General features: G+C 39.9%; 4 protein-coding genes across 4 annotated transcripts; 2 read left to right on the forward strand and 2 right to left on the reverse strand.

The window, feature by feature from the left end:
• Positions 1-3,679: 3,679 nt before the first annotated feature.
• Positions 3,680-5,005, reverse strand: LOC114545588 (GTPase IMAP family member 4-like). Its single transcript, XM_028563974.1, has 2 exons — positions 4,833-5,005; positions 3,680-4,742 (listed from the first exon to the last, which is right to left on the reverse strand). The coding sequence occupies exons 1-2, from the start codon at positions 4,852-4,854 to the stop codon at positions 3,913-3,915; spliced, it is 852 nt and encodes a 283-aa protein (XP_028419775.1). The 5' UTR covers positions 4,855-5,005; the 3' UTR covers positions 3,680-3,912.
• Positions 5,006-8,425: 3,420 nt separating this feature from the next.
• On the reverse strand, positions 8,426-10,045 carry LOC114572663 (GTPase IMAP family member 4). Its single transcript, XM_028604396.1, has 2 exons — positions 9,883-10,045; positions 8,426-9,774 (listed from the first exon to the last, which is right to left on the reverse strand). The coding sequence occupies exons 1-2, from the start codon at positions 9,902-9,904 to the stop codon at positions 8,879-8,881; spliced, it is 918 nt and encodes a 305-aa protein (XP_028460197.1). The 5' UTR covers positions 9,905-10,045; the 3' UTR covers positions 8,426-8,878.
• Positions 10,046-11,106: 1,061 nt separating this feature from the next.
• LOC114571945 (claudin-9) lies at positions 11,107-12,976 on the forward strand. The gene is made up of 2 exons (XM_028603268.1): positions 11,107-11,198; positions 11,337-12,976. Exon 2 carries the CDS (start codon positions 11,543-11,545, stop codon positions 12,203-12,205), a length of 663 nt encoding a protein of 220 aa, XP_028459069.1. The 5' UTR covers positions 11,107-11,198; positions 11,337-11,542; the 3' UTR covers positions 12,206-12,976.
• Positions 12,977-14,655: 1,679 nt separating this feature from the next.
• slc25a10b (solute carrier family 25 member 10b) lies at positions 14,656-25,500 on the forward strand. Its single transcript, XM_028596482.1, has 11 exons — positions 14,656-15,329; positions 18,942-19,061; positions 22,411-22,525; positions 22,672-22,720; positions 22,816-22,857; positions 22,951-22,994; positions 23,077-23,147; positions 24,062-24,154; positions 24,244-24,321; positions 24,452-24,508; positions 25,354-25,500. Exons 1-11 carry the CDS (start codon positions 15,240-15,242, stop codon positions 25,453-25,455), a joined length of 861 nt encoding a protein of 286 aa, XP_028452283.1. The 5' UTR covers positions 14,656-15,239; the 3' UTR covers positions 25,456-25,500.
• Positions 25,501-27,179: the final 1,679 nt, after the last annotated feature.

Consider the following 27,179-nt stretch of genomic DNA (forward strand, 5'->3'; position numbering starts at 1 on the left):
TTAACATTTTGCTGGTTTGAGTGCAACCTCTGGGTACTTTGTCAGAGTGAATGCACAATGTATTCAAATTATCAAGTGTAAGTACGGACGTGCTCAATTTGAAACACATGTTGCTGGATTCCTTTCCAGTGAAATATATCAACACTCTAGAGTGTTTAAGCTTTTTCACTGTGTTTAAGCTATACTGGTGTCAGTCTCAGTGCATCCTTAGTTTGGAGCTTACCGTACAGATGAAACTCGCATCATGAGTTACTTGAACAGATATTTTCTGGCTTGTGAAAAACACAACCTGAATCATAACAGATACTGTTAGAACATATTGACATGTTGAGCTATAGAACTAATAAAGTTTGTAAATACATTTTTGCACAATTTCTACTTTCATAACTTTTGCGATAATTGCTCAAATAAAATGTTCATAGAAGTTTAACTGTTCCCTTTTTAAACTGATATGCTGTCCCCCCCTCTGCTTTATTATTAGTAACATTACGAGCTCACTTCTCTAAAGGAAATGAGAGACAATGGTAAACATCTACCCGGCCAATAACATTTCACTGAGGAAGCATTCTTAACAGAGCAAACCCTCACTATACAGCCACCACATCCCTGCCAGCCCATTCCATCTGCATCCACATGACAATGAAAGGCCTTAAAATAGTGAACTGTAGCCCAGTCAACGTCACACATTTATCAAAGTAAGGGTACTTTTAGCTTTTAAATGTAGTGATGAGCTGAATCCTGTTTCTTCACAAACTGTACAATGAAAAAACTATGACAGACTTCCATTTGCTGATTTCAAGACTTGCGTAGTTTCAAAACTTAACCGCTGATGCCTTTCAATAATGTGAAATAGTTGTTCAGTGAAATGAGTGTAGCACTTAAAATGTACTTATCAGTGGTTTACTTGCTATGGTTGTTGCAGACATTTTGCAGGTCTGTCATATTAAGTCTTCATGCATTAACACATTTTAAAATGAAAAATTAATTAGAAAACTAAGATTTAAAGTTTCCACATAGTTTCAAGCTGTCCATTCTTAGCTTTTCTGTACAAGTTAAGTAGTATATTTTCTTCATGTAAATAAAAAAAAAAAGAATTTAGATTTGCATCCATCACATCAAGATTTTAACCCAAGACAGACAATGTTTCCTCTTTGTGGTTTTATATCTAAAAGAAAAAAAACCCACCTCAGGTTAATTTCTTGATGCCTACAGGTGGTGGCCCAAAGGCCCAAAGTAAAGCGAGCTTGTGACCTGTAGGTCATTGGTTCAATACCCAGACCGACAGGATAGGAAGTGGCTTGTTCCTCCTATATTACAACCCCTGAGATGCCCTTGAGCAAATTAACTGCAACTGTCAAATGCATAAAGGATTATAATTCATCTATATTGTCATTGTACGATTTAGGATTTTTAAATTCAATGCAAAAGATACACCATATGTACACCATATATGCCATCTCAGTTGCTAAAAAAAATGTGACGTCAAATGTGAGTTCAGACAAATTCCAAAACAACAAACTTTTTCATGTTGGGATCTAACCATGCAGAGATAATGACAGTGTGACAGGGTGGTAGACAAAAAAAAATACTTTTCTGATGTGTTGCCTGTGGTTCTGTTTCCTCTTTGCAGCATATCTCTTTTTAAATATCTTAACATATTAAGTATTTTGAATGTGGGTGCGCTTACTGTAATGCCAAACAAGCAACAATGTGAAGGAAGCTTTCATGGGAATTCCTGCCCCCATAACTGGGATTTTGAGTTAATAAAGAAAGAATATGGTACAATACCAAATTAAACTTTTTGAGGTTGATTTCATATTGTTTTATTACAGGAACATTACAATAGTGTTCACACAAAAACATATTCAGGATAGGTATACAGCATTGACATTTAAAAAATGTATTAAAACACCTGTCGTGGAAGTTTCCTTTGCAGCAGGGGGGGATGGAGTTTTAGAGTTTAGTAAATTGAAACAAATAAGACAGACTGAGACTTAAACCAAGTTGGGGTTTTTGTATTTTATTAAAAATATATATATATATATATATATATATATATGTGCAAATATAGGAGCACAAAAGGTCGCAGCCCAGTGTGGAGTCAGTTTCTCAAATGAGTGAACAAGAACACTAGGCTTATATGCATTGTCAGAGTGACTCTACGACTTTCACCCCCCAGTTATATCTTACAGTTTTTCACGATCGCTATGACACTTTTTTCAATACTTTTAACAACTTTCCTAAACTCTTAACGCACCAACACACCTACAACACACGATTGGCAAAACAATTAATTCCATGCTCAAAATCACACATTGTAAACTAAACTCCAACACCAATTTTCAAAATACAATAATTTACTAACACAATACACTGTGTTTACCAAAACAATGTAATCATGTCTCAAAATCAAATAATTCTTCCAAAACACTAACAGATGTTCTCTCCCAACAGGAACATTTAGTCAATCATAGCACAATGTCATAAAAAACACTAACATCCCATGGAATAACAGAAACTACATTATTTTATGTATCAGGTCTGCCCTTATACAACAGACAAAAGTGACTGTATCAATCATAGATTGTGTTTTGCACTGCAGTTCCTGTTGAAGCCTCTACATTTTTGTTTTGTTGGGTTTAGCAAATTTTTTTAAAGATTATTTTTTGGGGTTTTCTGCCTTTATTCGACAGGACAGCTAGTTGAGAAAGGGCAGAGAGAGAAAGGGGGAAGACATGCAGGAAATAGTCACAAGTCGGATTTGAACCCTGGATATCTGCATCAAGGCATAAACCTCCAAGTATATGTGTGCATGCTCTACCCACTGAGCCAACCCGGCCACCATTTTCTTTCTTTTGCTGCAGAGATTCAATACAAAAAATAATTGACCCATCTCAGAGTGGCTTTATAGAAAGTACGGTTTGTTAAAAAAAGGAGACAGAGACAGAATTGTCCTGGTACTCCTCTTCCTCTCCCTCGTGAAGGCATTTTTCTTATTTTCTGTGTTGATCTACAGTATATTGTTCAAATAGGTCATTTTTTACTGTACTACCATATGATCATGCGATTGAAAGAACCTCAACACCTGAGTGTGTTTCCTAGAAGGGAATCAGCTGTGATTGATCTATTTGCATGACTTCAATCAGCTGTTTCTCAATAAATGCATATATAAAATGCAGGGAATATATTTGTGTTTCAATTTACAATATGATCAGCTGTTCACTTTGACTTTAGCCTATAAGTTAGGTTTAGAACATGATGTTATCTGTTCTGACATACAGTGTGAAAGCATTTGTAAATTTGGCAGTGAAGATCCATTGTTTTGGTCTTGGTGGAGCTTGTGTGTAAAAGAAGTTCAAGCATTTTAAATTTGTGTTAACTGAATGCATTTTGTATCAAAGCAACAAGAAATGTGTTAATTGTATAGCCTACACAGACAGATGTTGTGCTAACTGTGTTAAGAGCTTAGGAAAGTTGTTTAAAGTATTGAAAAAAGTGTCATAGCGATCGTGAAAAACTGTAACTGGCATGGGAAAACTAGAGATAGTTTTAAGGTGACCTTGTACCTTTATCGGTTCAGGCAAACAGTGCTCACATAATGTTCCAGACTGGATGTCTCACAAAGTTAGAATCAAAATCTACATGTGGGAAATGAGATAGACTCTTTCAGCATTTGTGAGAGAATTAAAGTAGAAATAAAACATAAAAATATAAGGAATTATGCTTAAATGTAATTTTCCCATTACACACCGTCGAGCCACTTTATCGTTCAAATAAGTGTGATTAATATATATGAATGTACATTGATGAAGTGCAATAACATCTTGCCAAAAAATAAATGTGTCAAAAGAAAAATAACGGAATGACTTCACAAGTTTGCTCAGAGGACCATGGCTTTACTCAGCTGTTTGTTTAAGGTTTCATCCACCTTCCGATGGCTTTAGAAATCCCGGCACCTACAACTATTAAAATCGGTCTCATGGCTGTAGCTGCCGCAGCAGCGCCAGCAGCTACAGGGGCGTTAACTGCAGCTGTGACTACTGCTGCCACAATCAAGTGATTACCTACCGTGTTCATAGTGTCTCCCCACTTGCTCCACCATTCCTTCGAATTCATCTTTCTCTGGGCGTCTTCATACATACTTCTGGTATAATGGTTACCATTTAACTGCACTGTCTTGTCTATCTTTTTAAACAGATCAGCCACCTGAGTGCGATTTCCCCTGCATGTGTTGTCAAACACAATGTACCCAGCTGTATAACCACTGATGAACTCCCTGAATTCAGAACGTTGGTCTAAATAATCCTCAATGGACAGACCTTTGAGCTCATCTCCTCTAGTGAAAAGCACCAGTGTATAACTGGAGGCTTCTTCACCAAAGTTGTCCTTGATCCATTTGACGGCATTCTTCTCCTCTTCTGTGAACCGTGCATCCAGTCTGATCACTAGCAGTAATATGTGGGGTCCTGGGTCAGACAGCGTGATACATTTCTCTATTTCACTTTTCAACTGGTCTTCTTTAATTAATGTGTCAAAGACACCAGGGGTGTCGACCACACTCACGGTTCTTTTATCAAATCGGGCGGTTTCTTTTTCACATGTCTCTGTCACAGAAGACGGAGATATCTTCGAGGTAAAAGCTTGTCGTCCCAGGATGGTGTTCCCTGTTGCACTCTTTCCTGATCCAGTCTTCCCCAGCAGGACAATCCTCAGCTCTCTGACAACTGGAGCAATGGAGGAGTCTGTGGACAAAAAGACAGATAGACAGTTCATTTGAATTCTTGTGTTTGGGTCAGCTCACATAAGTAGTACAAAAAGTCTGCATATATCACCTTCAGTTGAGCTTAAACTCATATTGTTGCAGAGAAGAAATACCAGGGAAACACAAGTCAAACCTGACTTTGAACAAGCAAATCTGGCGTTTTCTTCTCTGTGCAAGTTATTTCTCCCTCCCTCCCTCTGTTTATCTCTCTGCTTCCACGTCAGTAGTTTCTCGGAAAGTGAAACTCTCTCCCTTTCTCTCTCCACCTCAGTGGTTTCTCGGAAAGTGAAACTACAACTTTCAGAAAGCTGTTATTAGTTAGAGTTATTAGTTGTTATGAGGTTTATAACGTTATTAACATAGTTTAGATAGAGACTTCTTACATGCTAAAGCAGGTTACTCCCTCATCTCAGTTTTGGCACACACTCTTAAAGGAGATGTGGCATCATAACTCATTTGCATGGCCCTTTTGTAGCATTTAGGTCTTTACTTTTGTGACAATTTAGATTTTAAGGGGAGAGAGAGGGGGAAGGACATGCAGGAAAGTGCCTCAGATATGCCCCTTTCACTGATAATCAAGGTGCAATGTTCCACAGCTTTATTGACAATACACAATACAGGATGGCACAATAAAAAACAGTTGTTGCCCCACCAAGTTGCATGCAGAGAAATTGTATAAATAAGAGACAGACATTAAATTAGGATAACATTTGAAAAGATAAGTATAAAAAGAAACAGAATAAGGTGGAATAAAGTAATACAAAGATACAACACAAACTTTACTATATTTACATAGTATACACACACACACCCATGCACACAATGAGTAATATAACTGTAAAATTATAATGCAAATAAACAAGGTAGTAGTGAAGTGAGGTATTAGTGCAAAGGGAGTCATATGAGGATGGGCCAAAGAAAGATGTAATTATTATGAATATTGTAATATCTGTAATGTTATGCATAATGCTCCCTGCATTGAAAACAAGACATTTAAACAAATGCTGCACCATTGGGTGTCTTTTCTTTGTAAACAACGTTGTAGTTTTTGCGTCTAGTTAAAGTGCTCATATTATGCTCATTTTCAGGTTCATAATTGTATTTAGAGGTTGTCCCAGAATCGGTTTATATGGTTACATTTTCAAAAAACATATTTTAGTTGTACTGCACATTGCTGCAGCTCCTCTTTTCACCCTGTGTGTTGAGCTCTCTGTTACTACCGAGTAAGGCATCGCACTTATGTTCCATCTTTGTTGGGAGTCGCACATGCGCAGTAGCTAGGTAAGGACTACTAGCCAGTCAGAAGCAAAGTATGAGGGCGTGCCATGCTAGCAGCTAGGCGAGCAATATAATGTGTGCGTTACAAAGTGACACACGTTCGTCACGGAAGTAAAGGCTGGACTACAATAGAGCTGTTTGGAGCAGTTTGTGAACAGTGTTTTCTGTTAGAGATGGTAAGTCCCTTTGGGGTGGACTTTGGGCTTTTTCACTTTTTTTAAACCTATAACATGCACAAAAAAGATATATAACACTATAAAGGAGAAGGTAGAAGCCAAAAAGCATAATATGAGCACTTTAACACAATGTTCTGTTAACAGTTTTCAATGGAACTACTTTCTACTTAAGTAATGGTCTCCATGAAAAGAGTTAAGTGTGAGATGTGATTAGAATGACAGTTGTGGTGGTAGACAGGAAGTGGAACATACTGATCTTGTGATCTACAGCACTCTATGCACTGGATACACTTTATTAGCTCATTTTGCACATTAGCACTGGTTTGTTCATTAGTTAAGTTTGTTATTGTTTTATTAATTATTTTTGTTTGTTTGTTTTTCTGGTATGATATGTAGCCTGCTGTTTGTCTAGTCATTACTTGTATTTTGTAAAACTTGAATAAAGCTCTATTTAAAAAAAAAAGTACAGGAAGTGACTGCAGCCTGTGTTCCTGTAGAACCAGTTTCCCACTTTGATATTTTCTTTTAACAAGGCTGTGGATCTGTTTCCTCTTAGCTAAACATCTCTATTTTTAGATATTTTTACATACCAAGTGTATTGAATGTAGATGTGGTTCCAAGATCAACTGTGATCTGAATGTTCCCTTTGCTTGAATCAAACTATGAGCCATTATTCAGGCATTTTGGCAGCTATAGCTACTTTCCAATGAAGCTTACAGAGAGTACCATGATGTTCAGAAACCCATATGACCTGTCATGTAAAACAAACCTGGTAAAGTATTATAAACTGCTTGTAATGACCTAAAGTGTGGAGCCCTGGAAACTTGTTGGAATTCTTGCTTTTTTAACTGGGATTTTCATGAAATGCAGATTTTGGTACACCATCAAACAACACTTTCTGAAATTGCTGTCACATTGTTTTATTTCATTCTTACAAATCAAACAAAGATGTTACAATGGTGTTCTCCTCACAAAATGATATTCAGGATAAGAGTTTACAGCATCAACATTTAAAAGATTTGTAATAAAAGGAGCAACAATCATTCATGGTATGCAAATTGTGATTAATATGTACAAATGTACATTAAAGTGCCCATATTATGAAAAAAAACACTTTTTTTGGGATTTGGGGTGTTATTTAGTGTCTCTGGTGCTTCCACAGGCATACAAACTTTGAAAAAAATCCATCCATGCTGTTTTGAGTGAGATACGGTTTCTGAATGTGTCCTGCCTTCAGTCTCTGGGTGAGCTCTTCAAAATGTGCACGGCTTTCTACGTCACTAGCCGAGCGCTAGCATGCTAACGCGAGCATGCTAACGCAAGAATGCTACCTCGATCGCAAAGCACTGCTACAACACACACAAGTTCACCATAATCTACCAAAGAACTACTTACGTGTGCGCCCTCGTTTAGAAGTCTCCCAGCTAATCCTGCCTTGTAACAGCCTTTCTTTTACTGTCTATGGAGCTAGCTGACATGATCTACGATCTGAGCTACTGCGCATGTGCGAGTGCAATCAAAGAGAGTACAGAAGAAAAGAGGTCTCACTCTGTAGCTAAAACAGAGACAAGGTGAAAAGAAGAGCTGCAGCAGTGAGAGAGTGCAGTACAACAAAAATATGGTGTTTTTTGAAAATTAAACCATGTAAACCTATTCTGGTACAACCTTAAAATACAATTATGAACCTGAAAATGAGCATAATATGGGCGCTTTAATGAAATGAAGAAATGCAATAAAGTTGTCCCACAAGGAGGGGACAATCATATTTCAGGGGGGGCTGGTGCCCGTGCAGCCCTTCTAGCCCTGCCCCTGGCCTCACGTTGGCCCACGTCGCCTTTGCCTTGGTCAAAAATTAGCACTGGAACACACCACACAGACTAAAGCCGACGGCCAAGTACCACGTACGTTCTGCGCCTGCATGAAAGAAAATAACTCTCCATACCAGAAGGCGGTGGTAATCTATTCGCCATTCAAAAAGGGAAACCGGATAAAAATGTTGCTATGATACCCACAACAAACAGCGTTTGCTCGAATCCAACACATTCTCACTCCCATTGTGTAAAATACGGACGCTTGGTCAGTTGCCTCTTGCGTTGTTATTGACACTAAAAATCTCCTTTAGCGTCATATCTAAATGCGCTTTATCTAAATCCGCTTGGTCGGGACTATTGCCGTCACTTTTGACGCAGTTAGGTTAAGGAAAAGATTGTGGGTGGGCTTATAAAAGGTACGTTTCCGTGACAAGACAGTTGGGTTTAGGAAAAGTGACACGCGGGACACGAACCCCTGTCTCCAGGGGGAAGGTCATGTGTTGTTTGACCCATCCACCACCCCAACCAACCTCCCTGTGCAGAATTTCAGGCTTTCATACTACTCGCTACCATCTCTCTTAATACTACGTCATCTTCAAGCACTGCATAGCTGCTGCTCTGACCGGTGAGATCTACACACATGCTGATGGTGCTTTTTGAATTGTATCTGACAGCCACTGCCCAAGCGTCCGTATTTTACGAGTTCGGAGTGAGAACGGGTTGTCGAATCAGCAGCAGCAGAAGGGAACAGAGCCTACGGTCCCTCTGCTTCACTACCGGAAGGATGACAGCGGACACTGGGAGATGGCTAACTAGACTGTCCCTCTCCCGGGCTGTCTTCTGATTTACCCCTAACCCTCACCGTCGGCCGAACTTGGAGTGTCAGGGCCTTTACGTTTCATCCACCGCCCGATGGCTTTAAAAATCCCTGCACCTGCAACCATTGAAATCACTCTTATGGATGTAGCTGCTGCAACAACAGCAGTAGCTACACCTACTTCCTCTGCCATTATAGCAGTACCAGCAGCAGGGGCAGCTGTGACTACTGCTGCCCCAATCAAGTTATTACCTACAGTGTTCACATAGCCTCCCAACTTGCTCCACCGTTCCTTCGCAATCTTCTTTCTCTGGGCCTCTTCATACATACTTCTGATATAATGGTTACCATTTAACTGCACTGTCTTGTCTATCTTTTCAAAAAGATCAGCCACCTGAGTGCGATTTCCCCTGCATGTGTTTTCAAACACAATGTACCCAGCTTTACAGTCACAGATGAACTCCTCGAGTTCAGGACTTCTGTTTATATACTCCTCAATGGACATCCCTTTGAGCTCATCTCCTCTAGTGAAAAGCGCCAGTGTATAACTGGAGGCTTCTTCACCAAAGTTGTCCTTGATCCATTTGACGGCATTCTTCTCCTCCTCTGTGAACCGTGCATCCAGTCTGATCACTAGCAGTAATATGTGGGGTCCTGGGTCAGACAGCGTGATACATTTCTCTATTTCACTTTTCAACTGGTCTTCTTTAATCAATGTGTCAAAGACACCAGGGGTGTCGACCACACAAACGGTTCTGTTATCAAAGTGGGCGGTTTCTTTTTGACATGTCTCTGTCACAGAAGACGGAGATATCTCTGAGGTAAAAGCTTGTCGTCCCAGGATGGTGTTCCCTGTTGCACTCTTTCCTGATCCAGTCTTCCCCAGCAGGACAATCCTCAGCTCTCTGACAACTGGAGCAATGGAGGAATCTGTGGACAAAAAAAGACAGTTCATTTGAATTCTTGGGTTTTGTGTCAGCTCATTTAAGGAGTGCAAAAAGCCTGCAAATATGCCTACACACAAGTAAAGACACTCACCTGCAGTTGAGTTTAAACCCATCTTGTTGCAGAGAAAAAAACACAAGTCAAACCTGCCTTCGAACAACAAAATTGGTCTGTGTTTTCACAGATCAAAGTACATCTGCACTTCTGTGTGCTAGTTATTCCTCCCTCCTTCCCTCCCTTTATCTCTCTGTCTCCACATCAGGGGTTTTGCAAAAAGTGAAACTTAAAATTGCAGAAAGCTTAGATGGAAACTTCTTACATGCAGGTTACGCCCACATCTCAGCTTTGGCACAAACTCTTAAAGGGGACGTGGCATCATAACTCACTTGTATCGCCTTTTTGTAGAAAGAAACCAGAGATCTAATCTACTTATTTTTCAATTGAGCCCCGTTCATTGATAATAACAGTTCAAGGTTCATCTTTATTGGCATTACACAATACCAAAATGCACAATGAAATGCAGTTTTCACCCCTCTGTGTAACATAGATGGAATAGAAAAGAATCAAACCTGCAAATAACTGTTTTTTTGGTCACCTTGGGGTAAGGAGAATCAAACATGGCATGCAAAAAATGTCAACAAATTTTGCCCGGTAACATGCATTGCAACAATCAAAGCTAAATGCACTTTGATTCCAAACTCGACTGCGAGCTTCAGTACTGTCAGGCATCTTACTAGGCAGCTATTTACCAGCACGCATCTTTCTGCAAAATGCAAATAATGAGCACCCTGCACCCCAGCGCCTGAAACGAGGGGAAGCTGAAGCCTGCGTGGGAATGGTGGCAGTCACTCTATTGCCATCTAGTGGCTCTACAGAGCAACATTTTAATTTAGACACATGCATGCTGCCAACATGTCCAAACAACTCAAGTGTCACTACAATTATCATTATATTAACTGCATTTTTTCACCCAAAGAAATCTGTGAGTTAGAATCTGGAAGGCCATTTCCAGTTCTTTCATCATGTTTGTCAGGTCTCCTAAATGCCTCAGGGTCCAATATGCTTTCATCTCCCCCTCCTCAGCTCCATCCATTGCCTCAATATGGCCACTCCAACTCCAAGAAATGAGAACATGGTAGCGTACAACAATATCTGTAACAAAGGGTCCTTGTGCTGTCATTTTTTTGCATAACTAGCCGTGTGTGTGTGTGTGTGTATATTTAGTATGCAGAATTACACACTGCTGCCCTCCCACCCCCGTGTATGAGATCCAGAGAGACAAGCTGGCCAGTCATTACAGAAGAAAGACACCAACTACTCACATCACACGACTATACCACCAAGAAACACACAAGGGCTCATAATCACGTTGGCTGTGGACATCTGGTTGCTTGATTGGTGATTAAAAGGTAAGTTTTATAGAGCTTTTTAAAGTAATTATCATACCATTAGCTCAGATCTAAAATAATTTTAAATAACAAGTTCATTTCAAATTTACTTCTATGTAAATTTGTTGAAAACTCATTTTCTCACTCATTCAATTGCAGGTGTTAAACAAGAAAGGGTTCTGAGGAGAAGAAAAACTCAATCACTGGATGTCTTACTGAATGACTGAGAGTAAATTGTGGGAAGACTTGACTTTAGTCTACTGAGTGCTCAGCGACGTGAGAAAGACAGCAAATAATCTGGACTGAGACTGTTCTAAGGAGAATTTTTCTTACATTAAGAGTGCTATAAAGTTTCTTCAGTGGCCATGGCATCATCAGGTCTTCAGCTGCTGGGTTTGGTGCTGGCTGTGGTGGGTTGGGTGTGCGGGGCGCTGGTGTGTGCGGCTCCTCTGTGGCGTGTGTCTGCCTTCGTGGGTGGAGAGCTGGTGATTGCCCAGGTGTTGTGGGAGGGACTGTGGATGAACTGCCTTTCTCAGACCACAGGCCAGATCCAGTGCAAGACCTATGACTCCACCCTGGCCCTGCCTACGTCTGCCCAAGCCGCCCGGGGCCTCACTGTTCTCTCTCTGCTCCTCTGCCTTCTGGCCCTCATGCTCGGGGTGGCAGGGGCCAAAGGTACTCACTGCATGGGTGACGGAAACCAGGCCGCCAAGGCTCGGCTGGGTAGGATAGCAGGGCTGCTCTTCCTCGTGTCTGGCTTGGCCTTCTTGATACCCATCTGTTGGACTGCCTATACAACCATCAGGGACTTCTATGATCCGAATGTTGCAGCACCTTTTAAGAGAGAGCTGGGGCCCGCGCTGTACCTGGGCTGGGGGGCCAGCGTGCTACTCCTGGTGGGGGGCTCCCTGCTGAATGTGGGCTCCTCTCCACCGGGCGGAAGAGCGCTGCCTATTTTTGGAGGAGCAGCTAAGGACAACCCACATCCAGCAAGAGACGTGAAGCAACAGGAAAAATCGTTTGTATGAGATGATTTTATTGGACATGTGAGGTACGAACAAACACAGAGGTCACAACCTCGTCAGGCAACCCTTTGGAAACTACAAGTTCATCTATTAGAGGATATTCAGCCTATGTTGTGTTTTATATCTTATAAAGCAGAGTTGGTACATGTTTCTTTAAATTATAATGCAGATTTGATTACACTTTGGTAAATGATTGTTTTACATTATTAATAAATGTACACGATAAACTACATTGCAAAGAGGTTTTAATAGAATTGACATTATTTAATAGCTTTCTTTCAGAGTGGGAGTTGACAGCAACTGTGGGAAGAATTGAATGTTTAGAGGTTTACTAATGTGTGTGATTTCCATTTCTCAAATTCCACTATGCCAGTGCTTGTGTTTGTTTTTGTGTGTATGTGTGTGTGGGCGGTCTGTGTACAGAAGGCCAGTGTAGTATATCTGTGTATGCTGGTGTGTTCACTGAAAATACGTGGGCAGTCAGAGCGCTGATTGTTTATTTACTTTTTATGAATGTTTTAAGCACATTTACTCTTGTTCATACATTGTCTAACATAGTCTTGAGATGTAGCAATTGTTATGTTTTATCTAGCTTTTACAACAATTAACTTAATAACATCATACAGTTTATATTATTGAGTACATACTGTAAGTGTGGCACTGCATTATCCATCTTTAATCTTTTTGTATTTACTGCCATTGTATCAATTATAACCACTTATGCACAATAAATGTGCATGTTGTCTGTTTTTCATTATACACTGTAATCCCCCCTGTTATGTTTTCAAGGACAATAAAACACAGGATTATTACCTTGTTTTTCTTTTAGATATCAAAAACAGTATATATCAGAGATGTGTTTCCTACCATCTTTTTGTAAGGTTAGAAAAGTGGTTGGCACAAAAATGGAAAACTGTTAGAATAAATACATTATCAAGAATAGACAGGGACCACTGAAGTTATAATAAAGTTTAGTTTACTTGCAAGTAGAATCAGTTTACAGTACTCACAGCACAAGTACAGAAAGTGACTGACGTGAGCCTCAAACTGTAGCTTATTTATGTGTGAAATACAATCATAACAGAATTTGATATTGTCAATTGTCCATCTTGTCAGTTAAGATGTTGTCTCCTCTATCTGGTCAGACTCAATAGCGTCCCCTCTATCTGGTTAGAAAGACGCATGTTTTGCCCCAGTCAAGACAATGACTCCATGTTATCTTGTGGGAATAAGTAGTGTTATGTTTTCTTACTATGCAAATAGTTTAATTTAACAGAGCGAGAGAGAGAGAGAGAGAGAGAGAGAGAGTGAGAGAGAGAGAGAGAGAGAGAGAGAGAGAAATAGTAATCAATATAATATTATTCTATGCAAACAGTCTACTAAATAACTAGAGAGAAAGTATGTATCACAATTTCCCCAACAAAAACAATAAATTATAGTTATTATATAAACGCTATTGGAAATCAGCAACGCCTGCAGTTTGCAGCTAGTGTCAACCTCTTATCATGTATGTTTGTTATATGTGATATTATGACTGTTAATCTTTCTGCTAAAATCGGTGCTCATCTCAAAATGTATAATGTTGCACCTATAAGGTAAGCACTTATTTACTTTGTAGTTGCTTTGGTTGAGGTGTTACAACAGTGTTGTATAACCTGTTTTTTGTTCAAAAATATACACTTTATTCAGTAGACAACTTTATTGGAGATATTATTACAGAAACGGACACAGCATGGTGCCAACAGCCAGCCATGAAAAAGAAAAGCTATATATCCAACAGTGTCTTTATGTAGTCTCTGCTGCCCTGCTAAAACACAACACAGAAGTACAGATTAAGACTTGTTCTAAGGGAAAAAGGACTGCATGAAAAGACCTGCTGCTCTCTGGACTGTGCTAAAAGTTCCTCTATCTTGGAAAAGAACAAACAAGTCTGTAACTTTCCTGATGAAGACCTTGCTTTGGAATTTAAACACTAAGTATATTTTCAGTGTGTGGAAATTCTTTCTCCTTTTTTAATCTTTTTTTTTAGATGAAGTGAAACATATTTCTTACCAACAAATCACTGCTAATGGGAGAAATGACATCTGCCTCAGATACAATAATAAAACAACCAGTTGTATAAATCTGTTTTTATTCTTCAACGAGATAAAATAATCTAAAAAAAATAGGCCCATGTTCAAACCTCTGTTTTAGGCTATTACCAATAACTTGTTTTTCATGATTTTATTAACTTTCTTTAAATAACCTGAAATGAGTAAGGCCCATTTTTTTTCCGTGTTAGATTTCTTCTTTAATCTTTCAAATGACGCGGTTTCTTGAGGCGATATAAAACAAACTTGGTGTCCCATGTGTTAATTAACGCTGTAGACTTGATTATCTTCAATCCTTTCTATTCGCTTCTGATTGTGACAAAGTAACAGCTAAGTTTATTTCTACAGCACATTTAACAAATAATCTTGACTGACTGAAGTTCCTGTACGTTTGAGAAAGCAGCCCACTCTATAACCCCGTTAAAGAGACAGGAGTGTATATTTTCACTCTCTACAGCTGCAGGAAGGATGCGTATCACTTTAAAACCCGCATGACAGTTTGTAGAAGTGAAAGTGGGCCGTGTGTAAGTTTGTACTGTTCGGGGCTTTCGACCTTAAGCCGGGGCGGGCGGGTAGGCAGCTCCGCCGTTCACAGAGACAATTGGCTGCTCTCTTCTACGCTTTTCTCCGCGTGGCCCAAACACAGCAGACAGCGCGCGCACACACACACACACACACACTGACACACACAAACACGCACACGTTATGTGGCGTGAGTGTGCGCGACGCTACAGGAGCCCAAAGTCCCTCGGTCCGTGGTGCAGTCTCTTATCGGAATGTTTGAAGATTAACGAGGTTATCCGCGTCCTGTAGACCACAAGCTACTGCCAGCGGTACACCGTGCGGGCCAGGAAGCGGACAGAGCAGGCGCGCAGCGTGTCGAAGGCGGACTGGGAAGAAGGAAGTCACCGCTGTAGCTGCATCGGACAACGTCAGAGAACGGAACCATGACGGAGAAACGGATGTCGCGGTGGTATTTCGGTGGGCTGGCGTCTTGCGGAGCAGCATGCTGCACACATCCCCTGGATCTGCTCAAGGTGAGCTGAAGGGAACAGGCAGTGTGTGTGTGTGTGTGTGTGTGTGTGTGTGTGTGTGTGTGTGTGTGTGTGTATATGTGTGTGTGTGTGTGTATATGTGTATGTGTGTATATGTGTATGTGTGTATATGTGTATGTGTGTGTGTAACCCTTCGCTGGTGTGTAATTTAGGAGAGCAGGCCCAGAGCCCTACAGCTGTTTCCAGCAGCAGTCCTTCAAGACAGGCTGCGTTACAGTTATTTATCTCCGGGCCACTCATCACATTACTGTATTAGATTTCCCTGTGTACGTGCAGTAGCTGCAGTGAGCTTTTAGCGGGCATGCCATGCTCTGAGGTATCACATGTCTTCTGTGGCATCACTGTCATGTCTATCAGGATGTGTAAGGCTGTTCAAATATCTAGGGCACAGGTTAGGACAAGTCCAAGCTGGTTAGCCTAACTATTAAACTGCCTGTGATGTAGGACAAATAATATAAAGTCATTGTTGGATTCATTTTAAAGTACACAGAATTGCCCAATGTAACCTTCATTTTACAATTAGTAGTCATGTTTTATTGAGGTAAATAGATGGTAATTGTTAGGTCACACTGACCCAGAGGGAATATGTCTTTTACCTTTCATAAGCAGCAGTCATAATATGTGTTTGTGTGTCAGTGGAATCATAAATGTTCACTCTTGTTAATCTTTGCCTTGCTGTGCTGCACAGAGGAGTTAATTAGTAGGCTCCATCTCTAACTGATGCCAAAATCCTTCGCTTTACTTGAACCTCTCTTTCGGTTGCATTGACAGCAGCACATGACCCTCCTAACACAAACTGCTCCTCAGGCAGTCATGCGATGTGTAATTATGTGGACAAGGCCGGAATAATTACATTACAGTAAAACTGTCCTCTGGTGATTTAGTTGCTTTTATGATCATAAAGTCTTTTTGTAAAGTAATTTATTTTCCATTTACTGCATACATAATTTTGTCTACACCTGTAGTAGTAAAGCACAATTAACATAAGTGTGTTTTCTTTCTGATTATCCAGAGGAAAGAGACCAGCATCATGGCTGTTAAACATATTATGTGAAAATTTTCATTTCACAATGGAAATATATATATATATATATATATATATATATATATATATATATATATATATTGAAGCGATCCTGGCGTTAAAGACCAGCTGATCGCTGCCCGATTCTTTGAATGATAATATCTCGTGAATAATGTTGATTAAAACAGCGGTTATTGGGCTAAAAATACCAATAACTGTCACAGATTTCGAGTTAAGGGGCGGGGAGCGTGTTTTTTTCTTTCATCGATATCCGACGGTGAGGGAATAACATGAATGTCTATCTGACGGACCCCCTTGTCGAAAAATAACGTTAAGGGTACCCCTATTTCGTTGAAACTTGACGCCAGGGTCCTTGACCATGCGTCATACATTTGACGAGTAGGGAGTGAGACTGTGTTGGGCCTGACCAAACACATATCTCATGTTCCTTGTTTGTGTAAACCCAGTCATCCATTACACCACCTGATAGGCTGCTCTATTGTAGGGCTGGGCGATATGGACCAAAAGTCATATCCCGATATATTTTGGCTGAATATCGATATACGATATATATCCCGATATTTTTTCCGCAAAGTGAGAGCAAATGTTCAGTCAAAGTCAAAGCCAAATATGACATGTCACAAGTAGTTTTATAGAAACCGGCTATTTCGGTGAACAGTTACAAAAACTAATGAATACATAATAAACAGGTTTCTTCACCTGGTTCATGATTAAATGCTCAATTGTTCAAATAACAATAAAATGTGAACTGTATAACATATAAATACTGTATAACAACAGGAGTACCTTTATTGAAATCAAAGCTCCATAAGGTGCACATTTAAATAAAAAAATATCTTAAATAAAAAGCCTATAAAATAAAAGAGGCCAATCCAAAAGGAGTCAGCAGCTTGCTTGGAGCAAGGATCAAATTTGAACTATATTGATATATGCGATATGGTCTAATTCCATATCTCATTTAAAAAATATATCGATATATTTTTTATATCGATATATCGCCCAGCCCTACTCTATTGTTGTTCTCAACAGCATCTTTCCGACCTCACTTAAAAAACTATCTTGTAGCCAGACACTTCTCAATCAACTCATCTGGGTGTAATAGTTCTCCACGATGTGTGTGTGCGCGATTGTTACACATTAGCTTGCTGATGGCTTTACATGCTTGCACTACTTACTTTGTGGTTCCCTTTATCAGAGCTTTAGAGAAAATACCAATGCACTCAATACGTCTGGATTAAATTCCCTGACGTTATTCTGCAACGTGCTTACATGGGTTTCTGATCCCTAATTCATATCCTCTAAATCTTTTAATCCGGAAATCACTTTGTGCCTAATGCTTGAAAAGTGTAGCTTTTTTTTAAATAAAATGATTTTTATTATTTTCCCCCCGAGGATGAATCCCACTAACTCAACGTTTTCAGTCCATCCAGGTCAATATTTCAACCCCTGCAAAACTAATGACATTCCCATCAACACTGAGTACTTTGTGTTTAGTAGTATTAAGCAATTGTGTAATTACATGGCAGAACCTGTGGAAAAACACTACAATTTCCCAAAACTACTGTATCTCAGAACTATCTTTGACCAGATAACATGTGTGTGTGTGTGTGTGTGTGTGTGTGTGTGTGTGTGTGTTGCATTGTGTTCCCTGTACTCACTGTACAGAAAATGGACCGAATAATTAAAATAAGGAAGGGATTGGTAATACAAACCCTTTATCATATATTACAAGACATAACTGCTATAAAACTACATTTGTTAGGTACAAACATACAACACTAACACTTAAGATGCTATTGAGTTGCATTATGGGAAGTGTAGGAGCTGGTGTTTTTGGAGTTTGACCAATGCTAAAGACTGAAAGTCAGGATATCTCGCCCTCTTCTGACTAGATTTTGGTCTGTCTTCCAACTTTATAGAAGTGCAATCCCAAATACCTGAAGTAATACTTTTAAAATTGTATGTATAGCACCTTTCATACAAGAAATGCAGCACAAAGTGCTTTACAATAAGGGAAAATAGGCATAGAATGAACATAAAAGCAAGCATAGAATGCCATAATTAATGGAGAATAAGATTGAAAAATAAAACACATCTGGTAATAGTAAAAATAAGATGAAATATAATCCATTACATAAAATTGAAAATAAAACCCACTGAATATTAATAATACAAAAATAAAGTTAATATTAAAATCAGTACCTATAATTGCTGCATTCACTTACACATCAATAAACACTGCAGCAGCATCAAAAGGTCTCCATTATTAGATTTGAACTTTTAAAACAAAAACTTTTTGTCCCCACGTGCACTCTCTACCAATCTGCCACTAGCCCTCTGAGGCTATAAATAAACACAACAGTATTAAAGAGGTGACACGTGTAGCTGTTTGACACATATAGTGGCCCAAATCTGTGAACTGCTGGGTAAGGTATAACACCACAAGAAATGTGTCTGTGTTCTGTCACATTTTGTCTTTATTATGTCACGAGAGTGCCCAGCTTGGTATTGAATATGACCCCAATGCTAATACATGACTGTCTTTCCAGGTACACCTGCAGACACAGCAGGAGGTGAAGAAGAGGATGATGGGGATGGCCGTTCATGTGGTGAAGAACGATGGTGTGCTGGCTCTTTACAATGGCCTCTCTGCCTCCCTTTGTAGACAGGTATGTGTGCATGCCTAAAACTGTTCCTGAGCCTGTGTATGCTAATGTTTTCAATAGTTTGTCATTTCTATTTTTTGTTGTTTAAATCTGTATCGAAGTCACACTGAGGGTGGAAACCTCTTTTGCAAGGGAGACCTTGCCAAGATGTTAGCAATAAAAAGTTGCAGACATAACGATAGGAAATTGGAGAAAAAATAAAACTACCAGACAATAATACTAAGATAAGGCTGAAGGTAAGCTTGCTTTCTTCAGTGTACATGACTTCCTAAAAAAAAGGAATGCATTTGTCTTAGTTGTTTCTCAACCTAAAAGGAAGTTTGAGTAAAACATAATGTGTTCAAGAACTTTAGCATGTTTCTGGTGAGAGGAAGAGAGAGTTTGACAGAGCACATTTGCTCTAAAACGTTTGTGGTAATACTGACCGTGTGACGTCACCATTGGCTCAAACCAAAATGTTGGTTTGTGGCTGCAGGATACTATAAATAGGTCAATGGGTTAGCTTTTTATAAAGCATTGGATGGTAGCAGTGTGTTCAGCAGGGCTGTTAATGTTGCAGGATATTCAATACGATTTCCGGGAGAAAGAAAAGATGAAAGACAGACAGCCACTGGATGATGAAGTAGAGTAGGATAAGTGTTATCCTGTAAACGATGCATCCTGTTTAGTTTCTGGCCAAAGGATTTTTTTTTTATATTGGTGTTTGGGTTGGGAGCCGGAGGGTCGCTGTTTCAAGTCCCCATACGGACCGAAATACGGAGTGCGGACTGGTAGCTGGAGAGGTGCCAGTTCACCTCCTGGGCATTGCCAAGGTGTTCTTGAGCAAGGCAACGAACCCCTGACTGCTCGGGCCTAACCAAATTAATTGTTTGGTTCCGGTTTCCGTCCGACCCTGTCAATTAATGTGCAACCCAAATTTATTTTATGAGCTGGGGAAGAAATTATACTAATTAAATAAATACACAAATAAAAAGTTTAAGGCGAACTATAATTACATTTTTGTACAGCACTCTTGCGATGCAAGATGCCCGTTTTCCTCCAGCAATGCTGGAAGAGGACCCGATGTCGCCGCAGCGGCACTTAACTTTGCCGTGTCCAGTTTTACGGCAGCAGCAGAAGCGTGAGGACGGCGCCTTCAAAGCAAAAAGCAAAAAAAGACCCTAATTGGCCCATAAGAAACATTTATTTTTTAATTGGCCCATTGTTTTTTCAATTGACTCTGGGCTGGCCAAAAAACACTTTAGTCAAAAATATCACATAGACTATTTTTTTCCATACACCCCCTACTTTCAAATTGAAATGGACTAGTCCATAACGGTGCGCGGCGCCAAAGATAAACACAGTGACAGGAGAGCTGGGAAGTACACAAACAGAGACGAAGCAAGATGAGTCTAAAAAAAGAAAAAAGACACCGATAAGTATTTGGCAACGCTGCCAAAGATGACAAACTTTTTTTACGACTACTGTTGGGGATACAGACTTGAAGAACAACAGTCCAAAGCGATGAATATGCCGCTACAGCAGCAGCTAGCTGTGAAGTGGCGCTAGGTGAGGATAACGTTAACCAAGACAATGAAGAGGACAACATATCTTTAAACAGCACCCTCTTTGGGATTGCTGCCTGCATGCAGTTTCGGGTGTGCATCTGCCAGGCTAGAACAGTAATATAGATCATGGAGAAGAAACGCAAAGGAGGTGCTGAGAAGCTGCGTGAGAAAAAAAACGCTGCCAAATGTGTCAAATGGACAGACATGTTTTGACCAGTAGCAGGACCTTCATCAGCTCTCGTGGCCGATGATAGTGGTGCTGGTGTCGGCTACAGTGACATGCACAGTGAGGAGGAGACTCAGGAGGAGAGGGACAGATGAGGGAGTGAGGCTACAACCGGCTGCGGTAAACACAACTCCCCTTAAAACACTTAACCCCTTGATAAAACTGAGTGGTGGACAAACTGTTGATGATAAAACTACAACAATAAAAGAAATAGGCATGCTATACTGTATCATTGCATTAGTTTGGCTACGTGCGCGGGTATCTGAGTCTTGACTGATAATTTTCTCACCGTTTTATTATTAATAGGCTATATTAGCCTACCTTTCATTCAACAAAGTAGCCTACATCTTAATAATAAGCAAAACACCACCTTAAGGTTCATCAAACCTTAAGCTTGTGCTTATTTATTTGTGTCCTTAAAGTAGCCTAGATAAACGTTGCACATCATGCAAGCTTTCTTAATGAGAATTGTAGCTTTTCTATCTGCATTGGCAGACAAAAACTCATGCTAGACCTCTTGAAATTAAAGCACAGGGCCTCTTCAGTCGTGAAATGATAATATATATATATATATATATATATATATATATATATATATATATATATATATATATATATATATATATATATATATATATATATATAAAAAAAATTGAGTATCCATCGCTACTGTAAAGGCAAAAAAAAATCCTACTTATCCCTTGCTGCCACTGGGAAAAAAATAAAATAAATTCCCTATCGACCCATGACCTCAACAGACAACAAACCGGAACCAAACAATTTTTTTTTTTATGCCTCGGGTGGGGTGGGGGGGCTTTCCCAAGGGGGTAAGCTTCGCTTCAAAGCGATCACCTCTTGTTAGCATTACACTGACCGCCATTTTTTTTTTTTACATCACTTGACTGCGAATAACTTTACATCTGAAGCGTTTAAAGACTCTATTTGTCCATTTTTTATTTCTAAAGAAACACGACAATGTATAAAAGTACCTTGTACCTCACGTTATAGCTCCGTAGCAGACGTTTTTGTAAAAATAAGCTAACGATTGTGTCATAACCAAGTGACTTAATGTCGCACAGTAGATGAATTACCGTACAGTACAGGAGAAGCTTGCAGGCAGTTTCGATTTACATTAGCTGTTTAGGTTTAATTACTAATGTTAACTAGCATTTTAGTTAGCAATAATTAGCCTGTGCTTATGTTATCTCCTTACATATACCTACACTCTCCGTCTCTGTAAGATTGGAAATGATTGAGATTTCTCTTGGCAAAGACTTACAACTTTCAGACGCGTTGCTCACGTTGTCTCTGTCAGTTGGAGGCTGCGCAGTAAAGCAAGTGATCACCGGAAAAGTGCTTCTAATAGCCGTCACTGGTCTCCGTCCAGAGCAACGGGGTCTATTGGTCCATTGTATATATGTCAATGGGCTTTCCAGCACTCGCAGCCCCCCTCACTCTGACATTTTTATAATCATATAAATTAATTGCAAAAGTCTCCTCCTAGTGGTTAAAAAAAAAAAGAAAATGTTAAACAGTGAGGAGAGTATAGGGTACTCATTCTTTTTTCCTCTCCTCTCAGATGTCCTATTCCCTCACCAGATTTGCCATCTATGAGACAGTAAGGGACATGATGGGCAGCACAAGCCAGGGCCCCATGCCCTTTTACCAGAAGGTCCTGCTGGGAGCCTTTGGAGGTGGGAAATCTCTCTCTCTCTCTCTCTCTCTCTCTCTCTCTCTCTCTCTCTCTCTCTCTCTCTCTCATGCGCACACACACATTCTGCTTCTTCTCTCTCAACGCCCACACAGACACCAATACAGGATTGTGTTTCTCTGCCAACAGGTTTCACTGGTGGGTTTGTTGGCACGCCGGCAGACATGGTGAATGTCAGGTAACATGCATTGACAATTCAGACTCTCAGTAATATGTACACAATTCAAATGATTTCAAACAAGCAAACCAATGTGTACTTGATTTTGTTTCTAGGATGCAGAATGACATGAAACTACCTCCAGAACTGAGGAGAAAGTGAGTGTTGTTACTTCTGTAGCTAAACATTTTCAGTTTAGACGTTCTAAATATCTTATTGTAATTGAACCCTTTTTCCCCCCCCCCTTTCAGCTACAAACATGCCATCGATGGGCTCTTCAGAGTCTTCAGAGAAGGTCACTCCAAAGCAATATAGTGTATGTAACTAAATGTAAAGCACACCGTGGCATTATGTCTGACCTATGTACCGTCCCACAGAGGGTGTGAGGAGACTGTTCTCAGGAGCCACCATGGCGTCCAGCAGAGGAGCGATGGTCACTGTGGGACAGGCAAGTCCCAGATACACAATGTGTAACTTTAAAACGTCCTTTTAAATGCCTGCAGGTATTCAAGAGACTCTAGGGATCATCAGGCCAGTGGGGGGTGGGGGGCAATGCCTGTTACTTTATATTTGTATTGTACTTTATTCTATCTGAGCTAACACAATCACAATTTAGATAATTTCCTCTCTCCAGTCCATCTGTAAGTCCTTTTTAATAAGATAATAGAATGAAATTGAGTTAAATAAAAGTAGATTAATGTATCAATGCTGAATCAATCTCCTAGATGAGCATGCTGCTTGTTCACATGGTTCTATTTAAACAATGCATTATGCATTAATCCATATAACCTCCGCCTCACTTAACTTTGTAAAGTCTGTGTTGGCAAGCATATCGGGAGGACATTTACTTCAGACTGTAGCATTAATACAACTGCTCACATCCAATTAGTTCACAAATGTCAAAGAGTATTTATCCATAGACCACACAATAAGGTACAGAATACATTGTATCTTAGCACAACACTGGGCATGGCATGCTCTGAATATACTATAAGTACATTGTTGAAGGCTGCTTGCACACTAAACCTATAACTTTGAAGAGTCTCCCATGATTGTACAGTTACAATACAAGTGCAACACAAAGGAAGTGAAGGAGTAAAGGATTGTGGATTTTTGAGTCTGTTAATTATTATGACATAGGGGTGCCACAAAGTGAAGTAATTTATTTAGTCAGAGCTGACCCCATGTGTAATAAGAGGCCAGCTGTTTGCTTTATTTCTGTAGCTCATTACACACAGGTATATGGAAGACACGCTGTATTGAGAATTGGGGCTTCAGGTAGTACAGAGTAACATCAGCACAGATTAGATTGGTCATTAAAATAACAAAAATGTTCTCTCTTTATCTTTTCCTACCTTTTAGTTGGCGTGTTATGACCAGGCCAAGCAGCTCGTGCTGGGAACAGGCATCATGGGAGATAACATACTCACACACTTTCTTTCCAGCTTCATCGCTGTAAGTATCAGGTTTTATTTCTGTGCCCGATTGAGACGGTGTGAATATTATAGGACTCTTTAGTGAACTGATGATGTGTTCCTCTGCAGGGAGGCTGTGCTACATTATTGTGCCAACCTCTGGATGTTCTAAAGACCAGGCTGATGAGCTCAAAGGGAGAGTACACAGTGAGTGGATCTCTCCCCCCCCAGCCCTCTTCATTGTCTCCTTTTAATCCTTTTTTTCCTCTGTCCACTCTGTTGACCATCTTCTTCAGTCCTCAGTGTTCATTCTAATCCAGGGTGTCTCTCTCTTTAGGGGGTGACGCATTGCTTACGAGAAACTGCCAAGCTTGGTCCGCTGGCATTTTACAAGGTAAAAAAACCGGTCCTGCACACGTTTTAATCAGAGATATCTACAAGCATGGACACGTCTCTTCTTTGCTATACAGCAGCCAGTTAGCTGTAGCACTTTGTGCAGTTTATAAACTTAGCTGTAAAGGTCAGGTTTGGATGTTTGTGATGCTAATTGATGTGGTCCCTTTTCTCCAACACCACTGCTAACAAAACGGTCTACCTGTGGTTTGCAAGCTAGAGCAAATGTCTTTACATTGTCCTACAATGCTTCTGCCAGCTCAGCTGTTAATCCAAAAGAGTCCTGCCCAGTCAGAGGCATGAAGGAGGAGCATTTCTGATGTCCCGCCAAATAACTTTACTCTTCCTTTTAAACAATGAAAAAGTATTAACGGTAAATCTGTCAAATCACTTCAAAAAGATATTTGACAACATTGTACCTTTTTATTTATTTTTTAATTTTCTTTTGGAGAAAATCCTGCACACTGACCATTACGCAAGCAATAATTTATTCAGAAGAAAAATAAATAACATTCAATTTACCTGATGAAGGTCTGAGTCCGAAACGTTGTCTTTTTCTTCTAAATAAATTATTGCTTGCGTAATGCTCAGCGTGCGGGATTTTCTCTAAAAATTTTGATCTGCTACTTTTGATCATATCCTACGCACCTGCCCGACAAAAGAGATGTGCAATGTACGTTGTACAACATTGTACTTGACATTAAAAGCTCGCTGGCAGTCCACCCTAATGACAGCATACCTGTTTTATACAAAAGTACTTATTATAATGGCTTTAAATTGACAGATTGAATTGTAGCAAACTACAAACCGTGATCTAACGTAGATTTTTTGTTGTTGTTGTTGCAGGGCCTGGTCCCCGCAGGGATCCGCTTGATTCCTCACACAGTGCTCACCTTCATCTTCCTAGAGCAGCTCAAGAAAAACTTCGGCATCCGCATCATCTCCTGAGCACACTGTGTGACCAAGCAGCCGCTCTTCAAGACCCCCCACACACCCCCAACACAGCCACACCACACCCTAGCATCACTCTACTTACTCCTGGCATTTTTACAAGAAAAGAAGGAGAGAAAGGGACTCATGTAGTTTATTTTTGGCGTCTGTATGTTTTCCTTTTCCCTTTGCTCTACCTCCATCTCACAGCTAGCAATGGCTTTGATTATCATGAGCACCAACTTCTAGAAGGGACAAATCCTAGAACTAACGGACACTATCTTCTATCAGCATAGATTAATCAATATGATGGTGCTTCAAATGGGGTTTAGAATGACATAGAGAGAATATTCAAATTAGCTCTAGCAGATGTTTAATGTAGTTGTTTAGTGTAATTTCAGGCGGGGTTGGTTACGTGACGAGAAGTACAAAGATTGAGAATTCATCTGTGATGTTCACAGACCGACTAAATGTTGATTTGATCTAATTCCAGATCAGATTTAGTAATTTATCTTTTACTTTCAGCAGTACTGAAGCCAAGTTTACCAGTATAGTTCGTGTCTTCAGAGTTCAAACTAATGTGTGACGATTGTGGCCTAAAAAGATGTTTCCTGCAAGATGTGTCATATTAGGCCATGAAGTTTATGATCAGGGTCCCAAATTACCACGATCTACTAGACAAATGCTGGTAAAATATGCAAGTGGCTGTTAGATTTGCTTCACTCACCAGCCAAAAAACGATGGTTATTTATTGAGTGGCTGGTAAAATTTGAACATTCACTAGCCATTTGGCCAGTGGACAAAACAAGTTACTTTTATACCCCGTTTATGATATAGCAGAAGTACAAAATGCAAACAAACACAGTGTAGCCTTCTCATCAGTGCCAATCTTTCCAATCTAGATTTCACAAATGCCGTAACTAAAACGTGATTGAACAAAACTGTTATGTAATTACACATACTGTAGTAATCATTCCCAACAGTGGTGACCAAATGTGATGCACCCTGGATTTAACAGTTCATTTGTTTGCTTTTACTTAACTCAATTAATGTTTTATAACTGGAAATCAACTACTAGTAGGTTAAAATGTTGTTAACTTTGACCTGATTCTCCTTTCCTTCATTCCTCTGTCAAATCTTTAGAGAAGAGGACCAAGCTTGTTTGTTTCGTGTTTTTAAGTAAGTAGGGAGTTTGTAGGGAAACTGTGAAACGGAGAGAGCAGACTTCCTGATGAAGACACTCTTGGCAGTGGCTCGTTTTAGTTTCCCAGTTGCAGTGAAATTCTGTATGACCACTTGATCTCTTAAAAGTTCTTGCTGTTTGAATAGAGCTGCATGTAGAGGACTGCTGTACTGTAGCATTTCCATCCGTAATGTTACTGTTTTGTTTAGCTGAATGCATGTCAGACTTTATGACTCAGGATGCTACTCTGTTTAACAAGGCACTTTATTAAAATCCCTGGACTCATACTGACTAACCCGCTGCGTAAAAACACATGCTGCAGACTCTTGCCAGGTATTGTCTAATGATTCGTTTGGCTTTGAGTCCGTGAAATAATGAATTCTCTGTGCTGTGCCTGCTCTGTTGACAGACCTCGTCAAGTCATGTTGCCTTACAATATGTGTCCTCCAGGAGGCAGTATAGTAATGTGTGAATGATATTGATTCTAACAATCTTCTCTTGGGCATCCTGTGTGGCCCTGCACTTTCATTCAAGGATGCATATTAAAAAAAAGTAGCGC

The sequence above is a fragment of the Perca flavescens genome, chromosome 2 (genome assembly GCF_004354835.1).
Source record: "Perca flavescens isolate YP-PL-M2 chromosome 2, PFLA_1.0, whole genome shotgun sequence".
Taxonomy (NCBI): domain Eukaryota; kingdom Metazoa; phylum Chordata; class Actinopteri; order Perciformes; family Percidae; genus Perca; species Perca flavescens.

Coding starts and splice junctions, on each gene's coding strand:
- LOC114545588 (XM_028563974.1), bottom strand. CDS start 4,854: ATGAGTTTAAGCTCAACTGAAG. Junction 4,743..4,832: donor GAGTTTAAGCTCAACTGAAG/GTGATATATGCA, acceptor TTTTGTCCACAG/ACTCCTCCATTGCTCCAGTT.
- LOC114572663 (XM_028604396.1), bottom strand. CDS start 9,904: ATGGGTTTAAACTCAACTGCAG. Junction 9,775..9,882: donor GGGTTTAAACTCAACTGCAG/GTGAGTGTCTTT, acceptor TTTTGTCCACAG/ATTCCTCCATTGCTCCAGTT.
- LOC114571945 (XM_028603268.1), top strand. CDS start 11,543: ATGGCATCATCAGGTCTTCAGCTGCTGGGTTTGGTGCTGGCTGTGGTG.
- slc25a10b (XM_028596482.1), top strand. CDS start 15,240: ATGACGGAGAAACGGATGTCGCGGTGGTATTTCGGTGGGCTGGCGTCT. Junction 24,155..24,243: donor TTCTTTCCAGCTTCATCGCT/GTAAGTATCAGG, acceptor GTTCCTCTGCAG/GGAGGCTGTGCTACATTATT. Junction 24,509..25,353: donor GTCCGCTGGCATTTTACAAG/GTAAAAAAACCG, acceptor TTGTTGTTGCAG/GGCCTGGTCCCCGCAGGGAT.